This window comes from Sceloporus occidentalis, unplaced genomic scaffold (assembly GCF_023333645.1).
Source record: "Sceloporus occidentalis isolate IW3139 unplaced genomic scaffold, rSceOcc1.0.p SCAF_1, whole genome shotgun sequence".
NCBI lineage: Eukaryota > Metazoa > Chordata > Lepidosauria > Squamata > Phrynosomatidae > Sceloporus > Sceloporus occidentalis.
The window spans coordinates 30006200-30026947 of record NW_028316981.1 but is presented as its reverse complement, the minus strand read 5'-3'; the positions used below and the strand labels follow the sequence as shown (position 1 = coordinate 30026947).

At 39.0% G+C, this 20748-nt stretch overlaps 1 protein-coding gene across 5 annotated transcripts in view; it reads right to left on the bottom strand.

Annotated features, from left to right (window-relative positions):
* LOC149321282 (receptor-type tyrosine-protein phosphatase gamma) overlaps positions 1-20748 on the bottom strand; it is a 742038-nt gene that overhangs the window by 197427 nt on the left and 523863 nt on the right. For all 5 annotated transcript variants that reach the window (XM_089518763.1, XM_089518770.1, XM_089518749.1 and 2 more), the window contains exon 6: positions 11203-11269. In XM_089518763.1, coding sequence (XP_089374889.1) covers positions 11203-11269 — 67 coding nt within the window. The remainder of the gene's footprint in view (positions 1-11202; positions 11270-20748) is intronic.

Sequence of the window (20748 nt, the reverse complement as noted above, 5' to 3'; positions counted from 1 at the left end):
TGCCGCCGCTGCCGCCGGCGTTCCCATTGGGTTCCCGATGTGTTCCAGGAGGCGCCATTTCTGGGAACCCTTTTGAAACTGTTCCCAGAAATGGCGCCTCCTGGAACACATCGGGAACACGATGGGAATGCCGGCGGCAGTGGCGGCGTTCCACCGTGCGGTAAACTAGCGTTCTGGGCCCCATCGGGTTCCCATCACGCTCCGTGCGCGCTCGTGCTCGTTAGAACACATCAGGGGACGCTTTTGCCCCCATGCAATAACCTTCATGACTCAGTGTTGGCTATCTTGTTGAGGGCTGATTGGTGTTGCAGTCTAACATCAACTGACAAGCCACAAGTGGCCCATCTAGACTTTTAAAAATAAAATAAACAGTTATATATTTGAATATTAACTTTGTAACAGTTAATAGTTGAAATAGGTCCAAAATAACCACTGAAATAATCCCGTTTGAGACTACAGTGGTACCCCGGGTTACGAAATTAATCCGTTCCGCGGAGCCCTTCGTAACCCGAAAGATTTCGCAACCCGAAAAAGCCATAGGCGCTAGCGCTAAAAGCCGCGATTTCGTGTGAAATAGCGCCGAAAAGCACCAAAAATTTTTTTCGCAAGCCGAAAAAAAAAACGTAACCCGGAACAGTTTTTTCCTATGGGATTTTTTCGTATCCCGGGAATTTCGTAAGGCGGTGCTTTCGTATCCCGGGGTACCACTGTACTTTAACTGCCCTTTCTCAATGCTAGGAAATTCTGGGAACTGTAGTTCTATGAGATATTTAGCCTTCTCTGTCAGAGGGCTCTTATGCCACAATAGACTACAATTCCCAGGTTTCCTTAGCACTGAATCATGGCAGTTAAAGTGGTCCCAAACTGGATTACTTCTGTCACATGTTTTGGAGACAGCATAACACTAGCTTCTGCGCCTTTTTTCCCCCTCTTTACCACATCGTTCTCCATTATTTGCTTATGCTTTTGAGTTTTTCACTGCTGTTTGAAAACTATATTCTAGTGCAGTAGTGAGTCCTTCTCAAGGATCACTGGGCTGCATTGCCCCACTGTGAGGCATCGGAGGCCTGCCTTCTCACCATCTACCTAATGGCTTACCTAGCATATTTGACAGCCACAGCGGTGAAGGAGGGACAGAGAGAGAGTAATGATCTGACATGATCTGGCCTGGGAGGGAGTGAAAAGGCAGATCCAACTCCATCAGGGTTAGCTTGAAGAAGAAGAGCCCTCCCTCCAGTCCATCTGCCATGGTCCAGACCTCAGAAGGAGAGAAGAAGCACTGGACTTGGTCCCCTTCCCCACCGCCATTCCCTTCACCTTTTGTTCTATGAACCTATATCAAGTTAATTTTTTCTTATGGCAAACCTAAGAATTTTGATGTTTTCTGGAATAACATTTTGTTCTTACTGGAATATTATGAACAATAAAATCATTTTAGAGCTGGTTAATATCTTTATTAGGGTCAACCAAAAATGTCAGAAAAGTGTGTGAGCTTTCAGAATTCCTCAGTACTCCTCTTTGGTTTCATTTGCATCTGAGGAAATAGACTTTAGTCTACAAAAGTGAATGAGACTGAAGCTTATTGATACCTCAAACTTCTTTGACATCTACCGCTTGGATCAGTGAGAACAGGAAAAGTATTATTTGCACTGCCAAGTATTTCTATAACTCCCATGAAATGCCCTGAAGGTTTCACAAAAGGAAAACAACTATTACAGTTGACCTGAAAATGAATTAAAATTATTATTATGATCTAATTCTATATTAAAATGTTATTTTATATTATTTTTATAGTGAGCTGAAGAACAAGGCAAGTAGGAGATACTGAATTCACTTTTTACAATATTAAACAGTGTTCTCAGTATCAATGAAATACTTAAATGTACTGTTAAATATTCTAAGTTTGCATGAAGTCACAATAACACAATACTTGATTTCATTTTTACAATATTTCTAAATATTCTCAATACTTCTCAGTCTGAATCTCCAAGGACCAATAACTGAACATAACATTCTGAGTTGTAACATTAGAGGTGGTAACATCTCTTCTCAACTAGATTCAGAATATTATAGCATTTAATGATACAATTTAAAAAGCACATACACAGGGTATGCTGAGATTATTAAGTATGTATATGGAGCAAAAACATAAAAATGTCTTAAGGTACTCCACTGTACTGAGGTGGAGGGAGAATCTAATAATTTATTCTAAATTGTACAATACCTACTATGTTAGTTGGTAGCAATTGGAAACTAAAAATACTGGACTTTCTTAGGAACAAAGACTTAAACCAAATCCTAACCATTGTGCAGCCCTATGCATTTGGGAGATCACAGAAAACAGAAAAAAGCCCTGTTGTCACTTCACACTGAATCCCTCTGCAAAGCCACCAAGGAAAATCAACTTCAGTGATGCACCCAACTCCACCCCCTGTGCACACATCCTTAATTCTTCCTTGTCCTCTTCATATAACAATTTTAAACAGGCTTTTTTATTTATAAAAAGGAAGGTGGGCTAGGTGCAATGGCATAAGAAAGGCAGGGTGGTAGGAATGGGCCATCCTGGTGCAGACAATAAGGAGCTGCTTTACAACCAGTCCCTGGACGCTGTTGCAAAGTACCACATCTTTTGGAAATTCAACCTCCTGTGCACTATCTGGGACACTGAAGAGAATCGTTATTGATTTGAATTAGGAAGCCCATTCAAATGCAATCATCTCTAAAATCACAGATGGCTTCCCCTCAGGATTGGGCCAACTCACTTTCCTGTCGGAGGTAAAGCAGTAAAGTGTGTTTCTTGTTCACTTAAGTCAATGTGTGCAGTACCCTAAGCCAGTCAAGGTATTTTGATCTCTGAGGTAGGGGATCCCACAACTGCAATCCCTGGCAGCAGAAATACAATAATAAAATGACTTATCCTTTCACAACACTTAATAATAATAATAATAATAATAATAATAATAAATTTTTATTTCTATTTTCCCACCTTTCCCGGGTGGATCGAGGCAGGATTACAACCTAGTATAAAATTACAAATACTGGCAGAACAATAAAATGCATAAAAAATTATCAATTAAAACCATGGTATCAATAGCGACTATGAAGTGAAATATTCCAATCCTGTTCAAAGGAGGTGGATTTGTGTGTCTTATACAAGATCAGGTGGGTATGCTCGCCAGAAGAGATCTGTCTTAATTGCCCTCTTAAAGGTCTCCTAGGAGGTAGTAAGACAGATCTCTTCTGGGAGACTATTCCACAATCTTGGAGCAGCTGTGGTAAAAGCTCTCTGGGAAGTTGAGGCTAGTCTAGTTGTTTTTAATTCCAGCAAATTCTTCCTTGTTGTTATGAGAGTGCAGGGCGAATTATGTGGGGAGATGCGTTCCCGTAAGTAACTCGGGCCCAAGCCATGTAGTGCTTTAAAGGTGATAACCAACACCTTGTATTGCACCTGGAAGCAAATTGGTAGCCAGTGAAGATCTTTTAAAATTGGTGTTATATGGTCAAACCTTGAGGAGCCGGTGACCAATCTGGCTGCCATATTTTGTACTAATTGAAGCTTCCAAACTTGGTACAAGGTTAGCCCCATGTAGAGCGCATTACAGAAATCAAGACGAGAGATTACCAGAACATGTACTACTGCTTCAAGGTCCTTGAAACCTTCTGCCTGATGTGTTTGCCTCAGTGCTTTATGGCATGGCTGCCCCTATTCTTCTCTATATTATTTTATGTGTCTACATTGCTAAAAAATGGAACTTCAAGACTTGTTTTAGACACACACACACACCTTGAAGAGAACTTGGAATCTTTCTTTTTATTCTTATCAAACTTAATACTAGATTATTTTGGGATACTGTGTTATTTCCCCTGCACTTCACAACATTTCTCATAAAATTAAGCTTAGTGCAACATAACGGTTCTAGAAATTTAATCCCTAGTGATGAAGAAAAAATAAAATTCTCAACAGCAGCAGCAGCTAATTCTGCATCGATTTTTATGTTGACATTTTTCTATCATCATTACTAAGCTGGTGACAGTGTGAAGGGCACAATTATTTATGTTCCATCAAATTAGTCAGTAATTCAAATCCCTGATGAAAACTCCAGCCAAGATAGCTCCCACTCCTGCAAAATATGATTCTGACATTACAAATCTTTACTAATCACTAGAAGGGCATGGGAAAGTGAGAAAACTTTGAAGGAAGGAGAGATGGATGCAAGATTGCCATTACCTACTTGTACTGACAAATGTTTCATATGCACCTTGGTTAAAGGCAGATTATGTGAATATTCAGCACAGTCTGCCTGCATTGAGGAAGACCAAAGAATTCAGCCAATGCACAAACTAGAGAAGCTACAGTCACAGCTGTCACCATTCACCTTTGCTACTAGGAAATATGAGTTCAAAGAATCCCCAGAGCATATTCTCGTTCCATGATTTACCTCACATACGATCAAACTTAGAAACACTATTTTTTGGACAATAGCTTCCAGAATCCTTCATGAATAGTCCAACTCCCTGCACCCGCATACAATGAAATAAAGTAAAATAAGTACAGTAGTTTTATTTGTCTGTGGCACAATGGCCATTACAAAACACTCTGACAGTACAGTCTATATGGCACAACAAATCATATACTATTGACTTGCTCACATGAGACAATGAAATCAGAAGGAAGGTCAGAAATCAAAGAATGAAAACAGAAGTTACAGGATAAAATGTCAGACCAATAGTAATGATGGCTGTTACAACAAATTATCTCCTTTGCAATCCACTGATGTCTTTAAGAATTTGTAGCAGATCTTATGGGTTGCTATTGAGAAGGTGGCACCTCTGAGTGTCACAGATTTTGAATGAACTCCCAACAGGTTACAAATAATATCTGGCAACATCCAACCTGCCCTTGCTCTCAAGAGTTCTCAAAAGAATACGTCCTAGGGTCACTATATAATGTACAGTGTAATAAATAATGAAGTAAATCTCTCACCTCCCCAGAGCCACAAACAGAGAGCTGTTGAGTATAGAGGATCCCTTTATACCTTCCCTCTAGGTGAGCTGATGACATTGTTGAAAATGGAGCACAGCAAAGGCTTTTTTCTCAGGGCAACAAAGGCTAAGTATTGGAAATACTGTTGAAACTATTGTTCTCTCTCTAGAAGGCTGAACCAAGGGGAGTGCACTTGCTCTTGGCTAACAAGCACAATTTAATAAAAATGAACCTCAAAGATTCTATATCTAACAAAACATTTCTCCCTATTGATCAAAGTCTGAGCATCCTTTTAAAAAAGATTGGAACAATAAAGACCAACAATGCGCCCATTCACCTGTAGCTCAGTGAAAGGGGAAAAAAGTGAGGATGTTCTGGCTGTGATATATTGATCAGAAGGCTTGTTCTGGCTGACTACGTGGGTGTCCCCTTCCTCTCTCACTAGTCCATGTGCATTCTTCCCAAAGCTGTACACTTGGTGGAGGAAGACCAAGATATAAAATAAAATAAAAAACCTTTCCCAAGATCTGCACATGATAGAGGAAATGGGAGGAAGCAAGTTTGTTGCAGTCACCCAGAAGTGTCCCTCAACTTCTTTGTAAAGGAAACATGCTCAAAATTCCTTTTATATTAAAATAAATCCATCCCATTGTAGTTAAGGAACCACTTAGTAGAAAGACTGTCCAGAGGGCCAGGGAGCAAGAACATTTCAAAGAGCGAGCAATATATTTAGTAACATAATAATTGAGGCTTAGATGAGTAAGACTTAGGGAAGGAAAGAAATTGTATTGGATTTGATATTTCTAACGGAAGTAGCACTTCTGAACCTGTCACAATTCATTATGCAAAAATGTACCTCTTGCCTTGGATACTTCCACATTTGTAAGTCTTACCAGTCGTTTTTAAAAAATAAAAGTGTATTAAAATATAAACATGAAATGCAAATGGCAAAAATGTGAACAATTGACAGAAAACTACTTTAGACAGCAGGGCAAAGTTACCTAAATTAGGTAATTTGTTAAAATAAATCAACCGATCAGGGAAAATGTATAGAAAAAATGTGCAAAATCCTGCACAGGTTAAGTGTTGGACTCTTACAAATGGTATCAATAGCGTCTTCTTGCACTTCAGAAGAGGCATGGCACTATTCAGTCTAAATTGTTTGTCTGCATTTTCTTATCTTTATTTTTCTTATGGACCCACAAATACATCTGACAATGGCCCCCTACACCGCAATTAAAAAGTATCGCCTTATAGTCCCTTGAACAATCTGGATAGCACAAATTAAGAATTAAATGACACTTTCATCAGTATGAAATCTAATCCATGGCTAAATTTTAGGGTTGTTTATCTTGGTCCAAAACACTTTGCAGAAATAGTGCAGTTTGAGACCACTTTAACTGCCCTGGCTCAATGCTAGCGAATTCTGGGAACTGTAGTTTTGTGAGATATTTAGCCTTCTCTGTCAGAGAGCTCTGTTGCCACATTAAACTACAATTTCCAGAATTCCCTAGCACTGAGCCAAGGCAGTTAAAGCAGTCTCAAACTGGATTACTTCTGTAGTGTGTTTTGGACCCTTGTCATTATAGATTGAGATACTTCCAGCATTTCTTACCACTGGTTATGATTGAAGGGCAGATGGGACTTCTAGTCCAATAACTTCTGGCGGGCTGCCTGATTCCCACCCATTTTAGATATGGAGGCTTATCACATTGGTTATTAAATCGATTTACCTCTGGAAGCGGGGATGAAGGTGGGCTGTATTTGGGCAGCAGATTTGGTGGCAAAAAAGTCTGATAAGATCAGGATGCCACCCAAATTCAGCTTTAAACTGGGTGGAGGTAAATCGATTTAATAACCAATGCAATAAGACTCATGGAGTGCTTATGTTTTAAATTTCTGTACACTGATTGCTAATAAGCTGGTAAACACTGTTTAAGGGTGTGATGTAATAATCCTAAATAAATATACAAATAAATTGGTACTAAATTGTTATTCAAAAGACAAGATGAGCAGAAAAATGAATATCCCATGTCTCACCCTAGAGCTCTGGGATGAGCAGCAAACAAACCTTCTTACTGTGTACATAAGAAAACAATCTCCAGAGCACATACAGGAACATACCAGTGTCAATATCCTATTTAAAGCTGGTGGAGAAGAAAATACTGCTCCTGTAGATATGCAGGATCACATATTCCAAAAATTGTCAGGAAAAGAAGGGCAAAAGTGGCAACCAAGTGGGAGCTGCCCATTGCACCCTAATGGGTGCTGTAGGGCAGTCCAATGCCATCTTGGATTTGGGCCTGGCCACTAGACTGCCATGTAAGCACCACCAGGTAACATAAAGGAACTGCTTGTGTAAGGAGATACTGGACACTTCCTTATAAAAGCTTGTAAAAAGTACAATTGTCTGAGCATCTAGGAGTTGTGCAGGCACAGTGGTCCAACAGGATCCTGACCCTGCTGCCTAAGAGCATCTTACTAATTGTGGCAATACTGAAGTCACTTTTAAAAGCACTGAGATAAATGTCAAATCCATAGCAGGACTGACAGGCGAGAAGCACTCAGACTGTTTTTCTCAGACAAGGAAAGACTTTTCTATTCTGACAAGCCTTTGATGAGTGATTATATAAGCCTCATCTTACACAATGTGCTGAATATTGTTAATTGCTATGCTGGTATGTGTGTGTGTTTAAAATCATTTTAATCATTTTTTAATCTGTGAAAAAGGCATGCTAGAAATAGTAGTAGTAGTAGTAAATCACAGTCCTACCCAAAACATAGATATACCTCTGTGTATATGTGTGTGTGTGTGTGTGTGTGTACTTTCAACTTGCCTGTCGACTAATGGTGACCTCATTAATTTCATAGGTTTTTCCTAGGCAAGGAATACTCACTCAACATATAAAAACTGAGTAATAATGACATAACAAGAACATCCAGTGCACATCAAATTTTACTTTGGTCCATTAACTCTTGTAGTATTCAGTGCCTTCTTTGATATGTTGATGTACTTTGCTATCACAAAAGAACAAAGACAGCTATCTGGCAAATGTCTGTTATGAGGCTAAATAGCCAAGATGAATAAACCAACTTAAAACCAGCTCCTCTATTTGATGGTCAGGTGTGAGTGGTAAGCCCACATAGTACAACCCTAACACAAATGGGAGTATATGGACAAGCTTAGTAGATATTTGAGATATGCAGATGTGCCAATATTGACCTATCTTTCCAAAACCCCAGCATGGATCAAATATATTGAACAACTACTAGTGCAGTTTCAATTCATTAAAATTAAAACAGAAACAGTTTAAAATGTGTAGAAACAGACAAAAAGTTACTGCTGAAAACTAATTAAACTATCCATAAAGCCATTTTAAATATATCTGTTTTAAATGTTGGGATTTATTTAGGATATTATATAATACTGCTCTGAATGGAGAGCATTTCACATTGTTAATATTATTTTACACTTGTACCTAAGGACATTATTATCTAGTACTCTTTGTAACCTAATAAAGAATTTATACCAGAATTATTTGAAGACCTGGAAGCAAGACACTAATCTACCATATTGTACTACAGAGCAGCTTTCTGACCATGGAATTGGAGGTGGTATGTAGAGGAGCCTGTGGGAAGAAATGAAGAGAAGGGACTCTGAAAGCCTGCTCCATGCATCTGTCGAGGAGGGACTATATATTTCTGAAGATGGACTCAGGAAGGACTTTCTAGGGAAGTCAGATGGGTTGAAAAGTGAATAGAAAAGTAAGACCTGCAGAACTGTAAGTGGTGAAATGTGGTGCTGGATTGAGAGAAATTCTCATGAGGGAATGCACAAGGAAAGTGGACAGACAACGAAGGGTTAGTGGGCTCATGACTGTAGGTCAAGATGGCAGAAAGGCATGGGGTTGCTACATCAATAGACTAGGGTGAGAACACAGTTAATCATAAGATGTTACTGGAAAGTAACTGCCAAAATTTCTCACCATTAGTTATTATGCTAGCTAGGCTTGCTATATTTGAAAAGTCACACTATTCCAACCCAGATCTAGACCCTGAGGAGGTTGATGTTTCTTTTATTAAGTACACAGAGCAGGCCTTTTGTCTGTTGTGATTTCTGTTGTTCTCTCCAGAATTGTGATCTGCCTAGTTGGGGACAACTCAGACTAAGAAGCAAGAGGAAGGTGGTGAATTCAAATTTTACATAACAGTTCTGAGAAGATTATCACACCACGCATTTGCCTGTGGGAAAATCTTGTTCTTGAAAAACTGTGCGAGAAATTGGGAGAGGTGCAGATTGCATATGGGTTGCATACTGCCCGGCTTCGGGGCAGTGCAATAAAATCCATCTTTGACTGTTACATCATGCATCTATCCTGTGGACGATTTGTGGTGCAATAATCTCCTAAAATAATTGATTGCCTGGATGCAAGAACATTACTGTAGATTTCCTTTGCTCAACAGGAAATCACTGCATTGTACAGCCTGACACTCAAATTGAATGAAGGAAGAAATGATTTTCGTTATGCTAGGAAGAATAGGTACATTATATTCTACCTAAACCTAAGGAGAGAAAAAAGCATTCTACACTTTCATATTATGAAGAAAACAATGTTTCCTTCTGTCCTATTTTTAGATTTTTATTGGGAAACAGGTTTCTCAAACACATCCATTAATTTCTTCCACTTGAGATCAGAGCACCTATTGTGAGGGAAGTAAAATCTCTTGCCCACTCAGATTCTGCTGTGTGCAGACAACTCCAGGACTGACAAATTATTATTATGTGAGAAGGGAAAGTGTTACTAGGGAGCCCCATCACTATTTACTAGACCATTTTTTTAAGGGGATGAGGTATACCTGCAAGATACAAGTATGATTAGGCACCAGCAGGTATTCCAGCAGCAGATGGAAATGGAATGGGATAGCTTCAATCATCTTTGAGTGGGTTGAGACCTTGAAATACAGAGCAGGTAGGCTGAAAGACTAAGAAATATTCTGGGTCACTTAAATGGTAGGTTTGATTTCAGTGTCAAATTATGTAATCACCACAATAGCTCAATTTACTTTTCCTGTTTTTCTGGATACCAAACTCTTCCATTGCCCAGTGGGAACTAGATAATACCATCTATTTCTGTGGAAAACACCATGGGTTTCAGCTCAGTGTGTAGGTTTTACTTCACAGCTGAAGACTGCAATTTATAAATGGCAAACCTATGGAAAATTCTGTAAATGAAGGCCTTCTGTTGTGTTATCATTTAACCCCTATTTTTCACCTTCACTAGATTTATTGGCATCCAGACTTGCAACATTAAACGACTCTGAAAGCACAGCAATTAATCCAGAATCCTATTTGTTTTAATCTAGCACTGTCAACTGGTTTTACATTTCTAGTCAAGAGGGAAAAAAAGTTTGTTAAGCTCCACAGCACAAGCTAATGTGTAAAGACAATCCCCTTGAAAAAGGTGTGAAGATGTTTTATAGATGGAGCAGAGATTTATTAGGGTACCTAGCTCTGTTCTTGCAGATGCCTTGCGAATTATAATGAGATTATTAAAACTTTACAAATCATTACATTAAAAATGTGACAAGTGCTTTTGAAATTAGACCCTGCTTCGTTGTAATTGCTAATGGTGCATTACCAATGATAAGGGTCTGAGAATTTTTCGCAATAAAACTTCTTCAAAAATTTAAGATATATTTATAATAGCTTTATGCGCATCAGAACAGCTGAATGGTTACATTTATGTCAGTGACAGCAGGATGCTCTCCTGCTGCAAACTTTAATTAATTTTCACAATACTTAATTTTCTGTTTCATTATCAGCTCCCTAAATCTGAAAGACAATCAATTTATAAACAAATAGAAAACTTTGAAAAGACAAGTAAGTCTATTTAAAGCAAATAGAAAAAGAGTTCCAAAAGTGACATAATTAGTAACATGCCCATTTATTAATTAAAAAATTATAATTTTCAGTAAACACATACAACAACTCTATCTGAAAAGAACACATTTCATAATATTACCCTAAACATATTTCCAGGTAACCAATGAATTTCAACTTTATACTAACAGAATAACAGCTTCAGTGCCCTTAAACATCAGCGTATGAAAAATATGTGCCTCGATATGTCCTTTGAAAGGATGACCCATTCCATTAAGGACAATATCCTAAGCCATCTACTCTTCCCAGCAAAAGGTAACTTTAAGTAGCCACTCACCATGATGTACGACACCCTTCAACCCATGGATAATAGGTTCCAGTGCTGGATTGTCCCTCTGATTGACCTATATGTAAAGGATACAGGATTGGTTAAATCTGGCACTAGACAGAACAGTGTCTCAATTTAATCTTCTAAAGGTGAGGAGGGGGAAAGATGCTATCTATCGAGTGGCTTGGTTCTTACATTTAAAACAGGTCCTCACTAAACAATGAACACTTAACATTTATAATATAATAAAACGGGAAGGAGGCTAAATCAAAAAGAAGTCTTAGAAGGCATTAAAACATTAGGGATAGCATCATCATCTGAGGTGGGGGTTGAGTTGATAGCTCTGCACTTGCTTCTTTCACTGCTACAGATAAAAAATTGTCCTGGATAAATATAGAAATATCAAGTTATCAAAGTAGAGTCACTTTTTCAGACAAAAGTCTTAGAAGACATAAAACAGAGTTCTCAACTGAGGTCAATTGAACTGTTATAGTACAAGGGAAGGTCTAACAACATTGTATAAGTTGTATTTATTTCATCTTCTGCGTTGATAGTGCACATATCTGTCCTTTCACAATACCTTTGTGCTCCAGTTTCAGAGAACCAGACCACAGTGTTATCCAGTACAGAACACACATAAGCCAAGATAAATCAACAATGCAGCAAATTCAGAGGAAATTAATTAAGATATTTGTAACTTGGTGTCCAAATGCAGCACTGTGCTACATAAGTACACAGCTATCCCATGAGTTGCACCAATGGTTCACTGCCAAGATGGACAGGTTTAGGGATTAAGCAATCTACTCTGTTTTGTACTAGAATACATAGGTCTTTGGGGTGGGGGAGAGCTAGTTCTTCCTGATATTTAATTAGAATCGTCTTGAAATTCGCACTGGTTTGGGTCCTACCTTCCAGAACAGCAGAAAATAAACGTATTCCATCACCCCTGTGATAACCCTTCAGATATTTGATATCAGCCATCTCAGTCTTCTCTTCTCCAGGCTAAATACACTCAACTTCCTCAATTGTTCCTCACAGAGGTTGACTTCCAGTTCCTATATCGCCTTTGTTGCACTTCCAGTTTGTTAGTATCTGTTTTAAACATGTTGCTCGGAAATGGATACTATTCCAGGTAAAGTCTGACTAAAGCAGAATAGAGTGGTTATTGCAATTGGTCCTTCTTATCCTAGAGACTCTTTATTCATGGATTCAACCATCCATGGCTTAAAATATTCAATAGAGTATCATTTCAGAAAGCAAAACCCCACTGCAGTAATGGGACTTGAGCATCTATGGATTTTGGTATCCATGGGGGCCCTGGAAGCAAACCCCAGTGGGTGCCAAGGGCCCACTGTATTTCCCTTCATATACAGAATTGTAATACTTTTGATCTAACATAGAATTACACTTATTACATTTCTTTGCATTGCAGAATTCTATTGATTCACGTTTAGCTTGTGGTCTCTCAGACCTGTGGATCCTTTTAATATATATTGCTGTCATGGCATGTGTCAGCCATCCTATACAGTCGGCCCTTCTTATACACGGATTTTTTATACACGGATTCAAGCATACACGGTTTGAAAATGTTCAAAAAAGTATAAATTTACCTTGATTTTCCATTTTTTATAAGGGACACCATTTTGCTATGTCATTATATTTAATGGGACTTGAGCATACACGGATTTTGTTATACACGGGGGATCTTGGAACCAAACCCCAGCGTATAACAAGGGTCCACTGTATTTGTGAATCAGATACTTCCTGGCTATATGTAGAAATACACATTAATTCCTGTTGAAATTAATTTTGCTAGTTTTGGCCCAGTTTTTCATTCTGTTAAAGTGATTTTGCATCTTGATTATGTCGTTTGAGGTGTTGCCTATTCTTCCCATGTTTACGTTCTCTACAAATTTAATGAGCATCCCTCTATTCTTCATCCAAACGATGTATAAAAAGGTTGAATGGCACCAGACCCAAGATGGAACCCAGAAGCATTCCACTTGTCACTTCTCTTCAAGAGCAGAAACTGTTAGTTATCCTTGTTTGGACTCAGTTCATCAGCCAGCAACAAATCCACCTGACAGCAGCACCAATGAACCCATCTTTTTTTTTTTAAACTGTCCACAAGAATATTTTGGGGAGACATTGCTGAAAGCCTTACTAAACAAACACACACGCACGCGCATGCACACATATACACACACACACAACATCTGCAGTGTTCCTTTGATTTTGTAAATATATCAAATAACAGATTAGTCTGGCATGCCTTGTTTTGAAAAACCCATGTTGCGTCTTAGTAATCACATCAATCTTTTCTAAATGTTCAAAGACCAACTGGTACTCACAGATGAACTGTCTTCAGAGGAAGAATTCTCAGACTCCTCATTCATGTCTTTGCGTTCAAAGCATGAAGGTTGGGGGTGTAGGTAGTAAGTATGAGTATGTGGGGAGAAGGGCCAGTGTATACCAGCTTTATACCCACACATATCCTTTGAATGTCTGCTTATAAGAAACTGAATAAACTTTTATATATATATATATAGTAATTTTGCTTAGCAGGGGGACAATAGTTTCAGTAAGGGTCAGAAGATAGTATCAGTAATGGTCAAAGGTGAATTGACTTCCTTGAAACATATGCTAATTGTGCAAAAATGTAAAATGTTAGGACAAAACATACACAAATCACAAACTCAAGAACACATACATAAACCTTAGCTCACTCTTGTAAGAGAAAACAGATCCAGGAGCTGTAAACCCTTGTTGCCCCACCTTTTGCTTTTTCATTGTAACCATCCCTCCTCAAGCTTCTTCATTCCCTAAGGTGATCCAGACATATATTTAAGAGTCAAGACACATCTGGAACTGTGCAAAAATTAAAATGATTTCCAGAGGGATAACTGAAATGAAAAAATATGGCAAGTCTACCGTTAATCTCTGTCTCTTTCCCTCTCACACACCTTCTTCACCAATATTTTCCCTTCTGAAGGAGCTTTTCTTCAGAAAAGCAGCAAATTTGTTGATTCATAGGGTTGCCATAAGCCGGCTGGGGGCGGGACAATCCCGGGTTTTGACCACTAGGGGTCAAACCGTCCCTGCACGGTTTCCTCCTTGTCCCGGGTGGATGAGGTTGCCTTTGCTGGCCCTTGCAGAGCTGCGCGCAGGGCTAATGAGGAGGACTTCCTCCTCCTCAGGCTGGGTCCTCCAGGCCTGAGACTGTGAGGGCTGGCAGGGGGCGGGGCTGTTCCAGCCCCAGTCTGCCCCCATTGGCCAGCCAGACTCAGGAGGAGGAGTTCCTCCTCTGTTGGGCTGGGCTGCAGCCAGAGGGGAAAGGAAAGGGCCATTTCCTTTGCCCTTTTTTGGTGCCGAGGAGGAGGAGGAGGAGGATGAAGAGGAAGAGAAGGAGAAGGAGAAGGAGGAAGTACTGTATGTGTTTTTTAAACTGTATTTTTAAAGTGCATTTTAAGCTGTATTTTTAAAGTACATTTTAAGCTGTATTTTTTAAACTGTATTTTTAAAGTGCATTTTTAAGCTGTATTTTTTAAACTGTATTTTTAAAGTGCATTTTAAAGTGCCTTTTCTGTGTATTTTTGATGCTTTTAATGCTAACAATTGTCCCTTGCTTCGACAATGATAGTGTGGTGATGATGTGATTTGAGTCAGCTTCTGAAGTTGAGAGAGTGTCACCTTCCAAAGTGTGGTTTTGGTGTATTTTTTGTGCTTTTAATGCTAACAAGTCTCCCTTGTTGTGACAATGATGGTGATGATGGTGATGGTGATATTGATATCAGCAAGCCTCTCAGGCATGGCCAATGTTAGCTGCTCTGATTTTTACAAACTCATGTGCAGTGAAAAAAAATCAAAGTCCCTTGACTAACTACACACTTCTGAGAAGTAGAGTTGGTGCAAGAAACCTGAAACGGCAAATCCACTTCTTGTGAAACCACCTTGACATGTTCAATATGCATAGCCATGTTAAACCATGCTAAGTGTTAAACTCAAGGGGTTTGATTATGGAATAAGCCTCTGAACTATGCAAGAGGCCATGTTAAGTAAAGCCACGGGAAGTGCCCAAATGTGCTGTTGTGTGTGTTTTGGAATGGAGGGGGGTGGTTTGGGCAGAAAAGGAAGTCCATTTCTGCCATCTGACTAGGAATAATGCCCAAATGTACTCCATTTTGATCATGCCTAAGAAACATGCATTTATATTAACATTTTTAAAAAGCATCAATTTTTTCCGCATGTCCTCCATTTTTATAAAATGTGCCCTACATTTGAAAAGGTTGTCCTACATTTGCCCTACATTTGTCCCGGTTTGGAGGTCCTGACTTATGGCAACCCTATTGATTCATAATCAGTGTAATATGTAGTTCTGCCAGGTTGACTGAAGAATGCTTACAGATTCCATTAATGCCATTGTTTCTTCTTCATTATTTCCTTGTATTTACCTCATAGAGACAGAAAACAGAATCAGAACTAGTCCCAGACATAGCTTACAACTAGCTTAGTCTCTTTTGTGGTTTTCACACTCATTTTCTTGTTTTCAAAGGGTGTTTTTCTCACTTAGGTTGATGTGTGACAAACCCATATAAACAAAAGGCAGGAAACTGAAGCCTAAGAGAAATGAATACTAACAGTTGGATGAGTGGCAAAGAAATATACTGAAATTGGATGTTGCAGGATATGTTTACACAGGATAGACTATTGCAGAAGAGGATTTTAAATTGATCAGCATTTTGGGAATCCTTCATGCCATGTGGTAATCTCTACCACTGGAGTCATATTTTTCTGAGCTTTTTGCAGGCCATAGAAACAGTACTCGGATAGTTTCCTTGGCATGCCAGTACATTCAATGTAATGTCTATATTCAGGAAAGATGGTAGAAACCACTTGTCTGTATCATTTGTACCTTTGACCTTAACTGAAATTCCCATAATTGCCAGGAAATCATTATATTTCTGGGACAGCTATGTGTGAGAGTCTTAGATTTTTCTGTTCAATAAAGCATACACAACTCATTAACATAATACAAAGATCCCTCCCGCCCATCCATTTCTTGTTTCAGATTCACTCATTACTATGAGCAGTCGACAGCACACCTGACACACAGAGTTGTGGTTATGCACAAAAAAGATTATTCATTATCTCTTGCTCAGCAGATGTGTTCAAGAGTGGCATTAGCAGAGTCTAGCTCTCTACTAAGCTCCAACTTCAGTAGAAAAGGAAAGGAAAAAGATCCACAGGAAAATTATAATTTGCATCTATGATTTTAACTGAACAGTGCCTTTAATCCTATTGAAGGAGGCAAATAAGTAATGATCAATTACAGTATGCTGAAAAAATAAACATACTCTTGTGGTTTGAGTACTGTTACACTATTTCCAATGCTAACTGGGGTTTTTCACGGATTGGTAAATGTACAAAGCTAAATCAAACCAGTAAAATCTCTTTATTTATCACTTTTTCTGCTCTGTATCTGCTCCCTAGTGAACACACAATTGACTTAGGCAGAATGAACAGCTAACATTTAAATGTGCTGAATGCAAAGAGAATCCAATTTACAACTCACAACCTAAGCATGTTATTATAAGCTTAACCGGCCACATTACTATATAATGCAACAAAGGACACAATGCATTATTTTAGGGAGATTATCTGGGAAATCTCAAAAGGAAGAATAAAATTAGAGCCATCTTTATCTCATATGGGTTACTGGATGCAGAAACACAAACACACAGAGACCTATGCCTAATCTGCTATGCTGCTATGATAAAAATAAATCTTAAGTGCTAAAAAATAATAAATCACAGAGCTTTAAAAACTACAACCACTAAAAGTTTGTAGAGAAGTTTGCTGGAAAAGCTAGATTTTTCTTTGGTGAAAAGCCACCATTCAGCAGATTTCATGCACACGGTGTGCATGGGACACACTGAACAGTATGGGTGCCAGCATTGAGAACTCCTGGATTTGTGCACTTTTCATCCTTGCCACTGTGAAGGATGGGATGTAGAGGAAACTTCTACAGATCTAAAGGCACAGGGAGTCTTAGCTCTGGCAGGAAGCACCACTGATTCAGTCCTACAGAAACATGGTGTTCTATGAAGTAACATAGCACACAACATGGATTTGTGGAAGTGGGCTACACTCCATGAACAAAAATGCCAAACAAAAATGATTAGTCTTGAAGATGCCACAGGCAGCATGTTGTTGTTGGAAGAAGTGTGAGCTGTCTTTTAAGCTAGTGTGGGGATGATGCAGAATGAGAAGAGTTCCATTAGAATTAATCTGTTGAATACTTCAGTTATCGGAAACAACCTTAAGTGATGCAGTCAAATCCTGAGTTATCACCAGTGACATCGGGAAGAGAAATCACGCCCTTTGAGGAGCAGCTTAGGGAGATGGGTATGTTCAGCTTGGAGAAGAGAAGGTTACGAGTTGACATGATAGCCCTGTTTAAATATTTGAAAGGGTGTCATATTGATGATGAAACAAGCTTGTTTTCTGCTGCTTCAGAGACTAGGACACGGAACAATGGATTCAAGCTACAAGAAATGAGTTTCCACCTAAGTTCTGACAGTAAGAGCTGTTCAACAGAGGAATTACGTATGCTGCCTTGGAGTGTGGTGGAATCTCCATTTTTAGAGGTTTTTAAATGGAGGCTGGATGGCCATCTGTCAGGAGTGCTTTGACTGTGTATTATTGTAAGGTGGGTTGTTGGGCCTGATGGACCTTGTGGTCTTTTCCAGCTCTATGATTCCATAGTTCTGAGGTGTAAACTATGAGTTACTGAGAATGCACAGGTTTAAAGTGCGCGCACACACACACATCAAAGTCAGCCACAGGCCAGAAAATGAGAGCTTAAAACAACAGCATACACTTGCATGAAATAGGTGTGTGTGTGTGCGTGTGTGTGTGTGCGCATGCGCATGAATTATTATTATTATTATTAGTAGTAGTATTAACCTTTATTTATGAAGCGCTGTAAATTTACACAGCGCTGTACATGGCAATCTTTTTAGTTAGACGGTTCCCTGCCCTCGGGCTTACAATCTAAAAAGACATGACACAGAAGGAGAAGGGAGTGGTGGAGGGAAAGGGTAAGAGGTCCAGCAGTTCCTCTCTACCTCCAAGGCCTGGACCAAGGCAGATGGACTGGAGGGAGGGGGCTTGGCTTCATAATGGATGGTTAATCATTTTCCAGGGAAAATACATACTCTCAAGTAGGATAATGCATATACAGTACATAGCAATACAGGAAATGATTCCTGACCTATTCTAAAAGTACAGTGACACATGCAGGATCAGTCAAAAACATTTTATTGCCTGAGGCAAAGGACAAGATAGCAATATGTATTCCCTATTCCATAAGAAAAAGCTAACTGGTCTGGTCACTAAACCTTATTTCAGTGGTTTCTAAATTTTGATCCTCTATGTTTTTAGACTTCAACTCCCAGAAGCTCAGCTTGGCCAACAATAAGAATTTCTGACAGCTGAAGTCCAAAACATCAGGAGGACCAAAGTTTGGGAACCACTGCTTTAGTTCAACATGGGCAATGGGACAGTTCTTAAACAATAACCGAAGGCAGGCTAGTTTATGGAGTGGGGGACAATCTGTGTGGCTAACATATCTTCTCTCTTCAAAAGAGGGATGGTCAAGGACCCAGAAGGAATTATTTAGGTACTGCTTCTGTTTCCTCCTTCCCTCAAATTTGGTACCAGAGATAGTCACCTCACTCAGTCTAATATCTGGGCTGGTTTTGTGCACAAACGTTCTTTCCTTCTGTTGGTGAAAAGTTTCTAGCAAGCATGAGGGGCTTCAGCCATTCTAGATGTGGCATCAAAGCTTCAGTAAGGCTTGGTCAGAGGTAGGGCTAGTACTTGGCCAATCTAGACATTTACAGCATTTTTAAAATTCTTTTAAAAACAATGTATTAATACATTCTAAAACAAAACATGACAACAAACAGTACACCAAAACAACAATAAATAAAGACAATAACCCAGATAAGGCCCTGAAAATTATAGATAAAGCGTATATTCAGGGATCCTGAAAGATAGCTTTCCATAAAAATATAGCTAAAATTGGGGGTGTCTAGAGACTAAATCTTGCTGGATGCATTCAATAAATGGGTGCCAAATCTTATGAAAGGTCAATCCAGAGTGTAAGCCTCTTGCTCTATTGTTATTACCTGCATTTTCTCCATTAACCACAGGTCCCAGAGTCTAGCCCACCATCCTGCATAGACATTTACAGCATGAAAGGGTGCACTTGAGATGGAGCCTTTTATCACATTTGTAAAAAGGAGCAGTTGCTCCCTTGCACTAACACCATTTCTGGAGCGGCTAGTTAGCAGACTGAGTACCATCCCAGAGATCAACAATTAACCTCCCATTCACCAACTCTTCCTCTTTCCCAATGTTCTATAGCTGTGGGACTGAATCCTTGCTCAGTTCAAACCAGAGCCAGAACCTGTGACAAACCTAGTTTTTCATCAGTTAGATATGAAATACTTACCTCTCATTCCCACCTCCCAAATTCTGGCTGCTTTCAGAAAGTAATAAATTTGAAGCAATTGCTTTTAAGCTCATTAAATGGACTACAGTGTAGTATTAGAATGCATTTCCAAAAGACAAGTCACATACATCTTGAAATCTGAAATGGCATGCATTTTGCACCAGAAAATGAATAGCTATGATTTTGCAATGCTTTACTCAAGCCTCTCCTCTCCAAAGCAAAATATAATTTACTCTTTTTTCCCCACTGTGCAACATTTGGCCCTTGACTTGGAAACCAATAATCTTCAATCTTTCAAGTCTTACCCATCTGCTAAGTGTAACAGCCAAGACAACTGACATGCCAAGAATTGGATAAAGCCAGCTGCTTCTGTAGTATGGAAGCACTAATACTCAGAGATTATCCTTTGAGAACTCTACACTAAGTTGATATTTTCAGAATGTAACAATTTAAACCATACTGAATGTTTGTTTGTGTGTTCATTTGTTCACTTCTCCAAGGAATTAAAAACTGTGATTTAGACTCAAGAAAGTTAGATTAAGAGTTAAGACTCCATCTAAGTAATTTTTCTGGCTGAATATGATATAACCTCATCTTCTTGTTACACCCCAAATCAGTATTATAGATCCTGTGCCACAGAGGATACTAAGATCTGAAAAACCGAGGCCATGGGACAATGCTATATGAACCTCAGTTGACAGACTGGATGCAAAGTTTTAGTTAAGGTAACATCTTCTGATATTCTGATCCAGCTTTGTTCAAAAACCTCCCCCCCCCAAAAAAAAAAGAAAGAAAGAAAGAAAGAAAGAAAGAAAAGAGGTGCTGCCAGGGGTTTGGTGGAAAAGAAAGGAAATAATCCACCTGTAAAACCTGGCTTGGTTAGAAAATGCCTGTTTACCAGGGTACTTTCACTTTGAGGGAAGGCATTCTCTTTCTCACAGATAGGATGTTCAAGCTGAAAGTCCTTGATTGTGCTCTTTACCCAATCCTGGTTATGCCTATTCTTCACTGATGTCTCTTAAATTTATTTCATAATT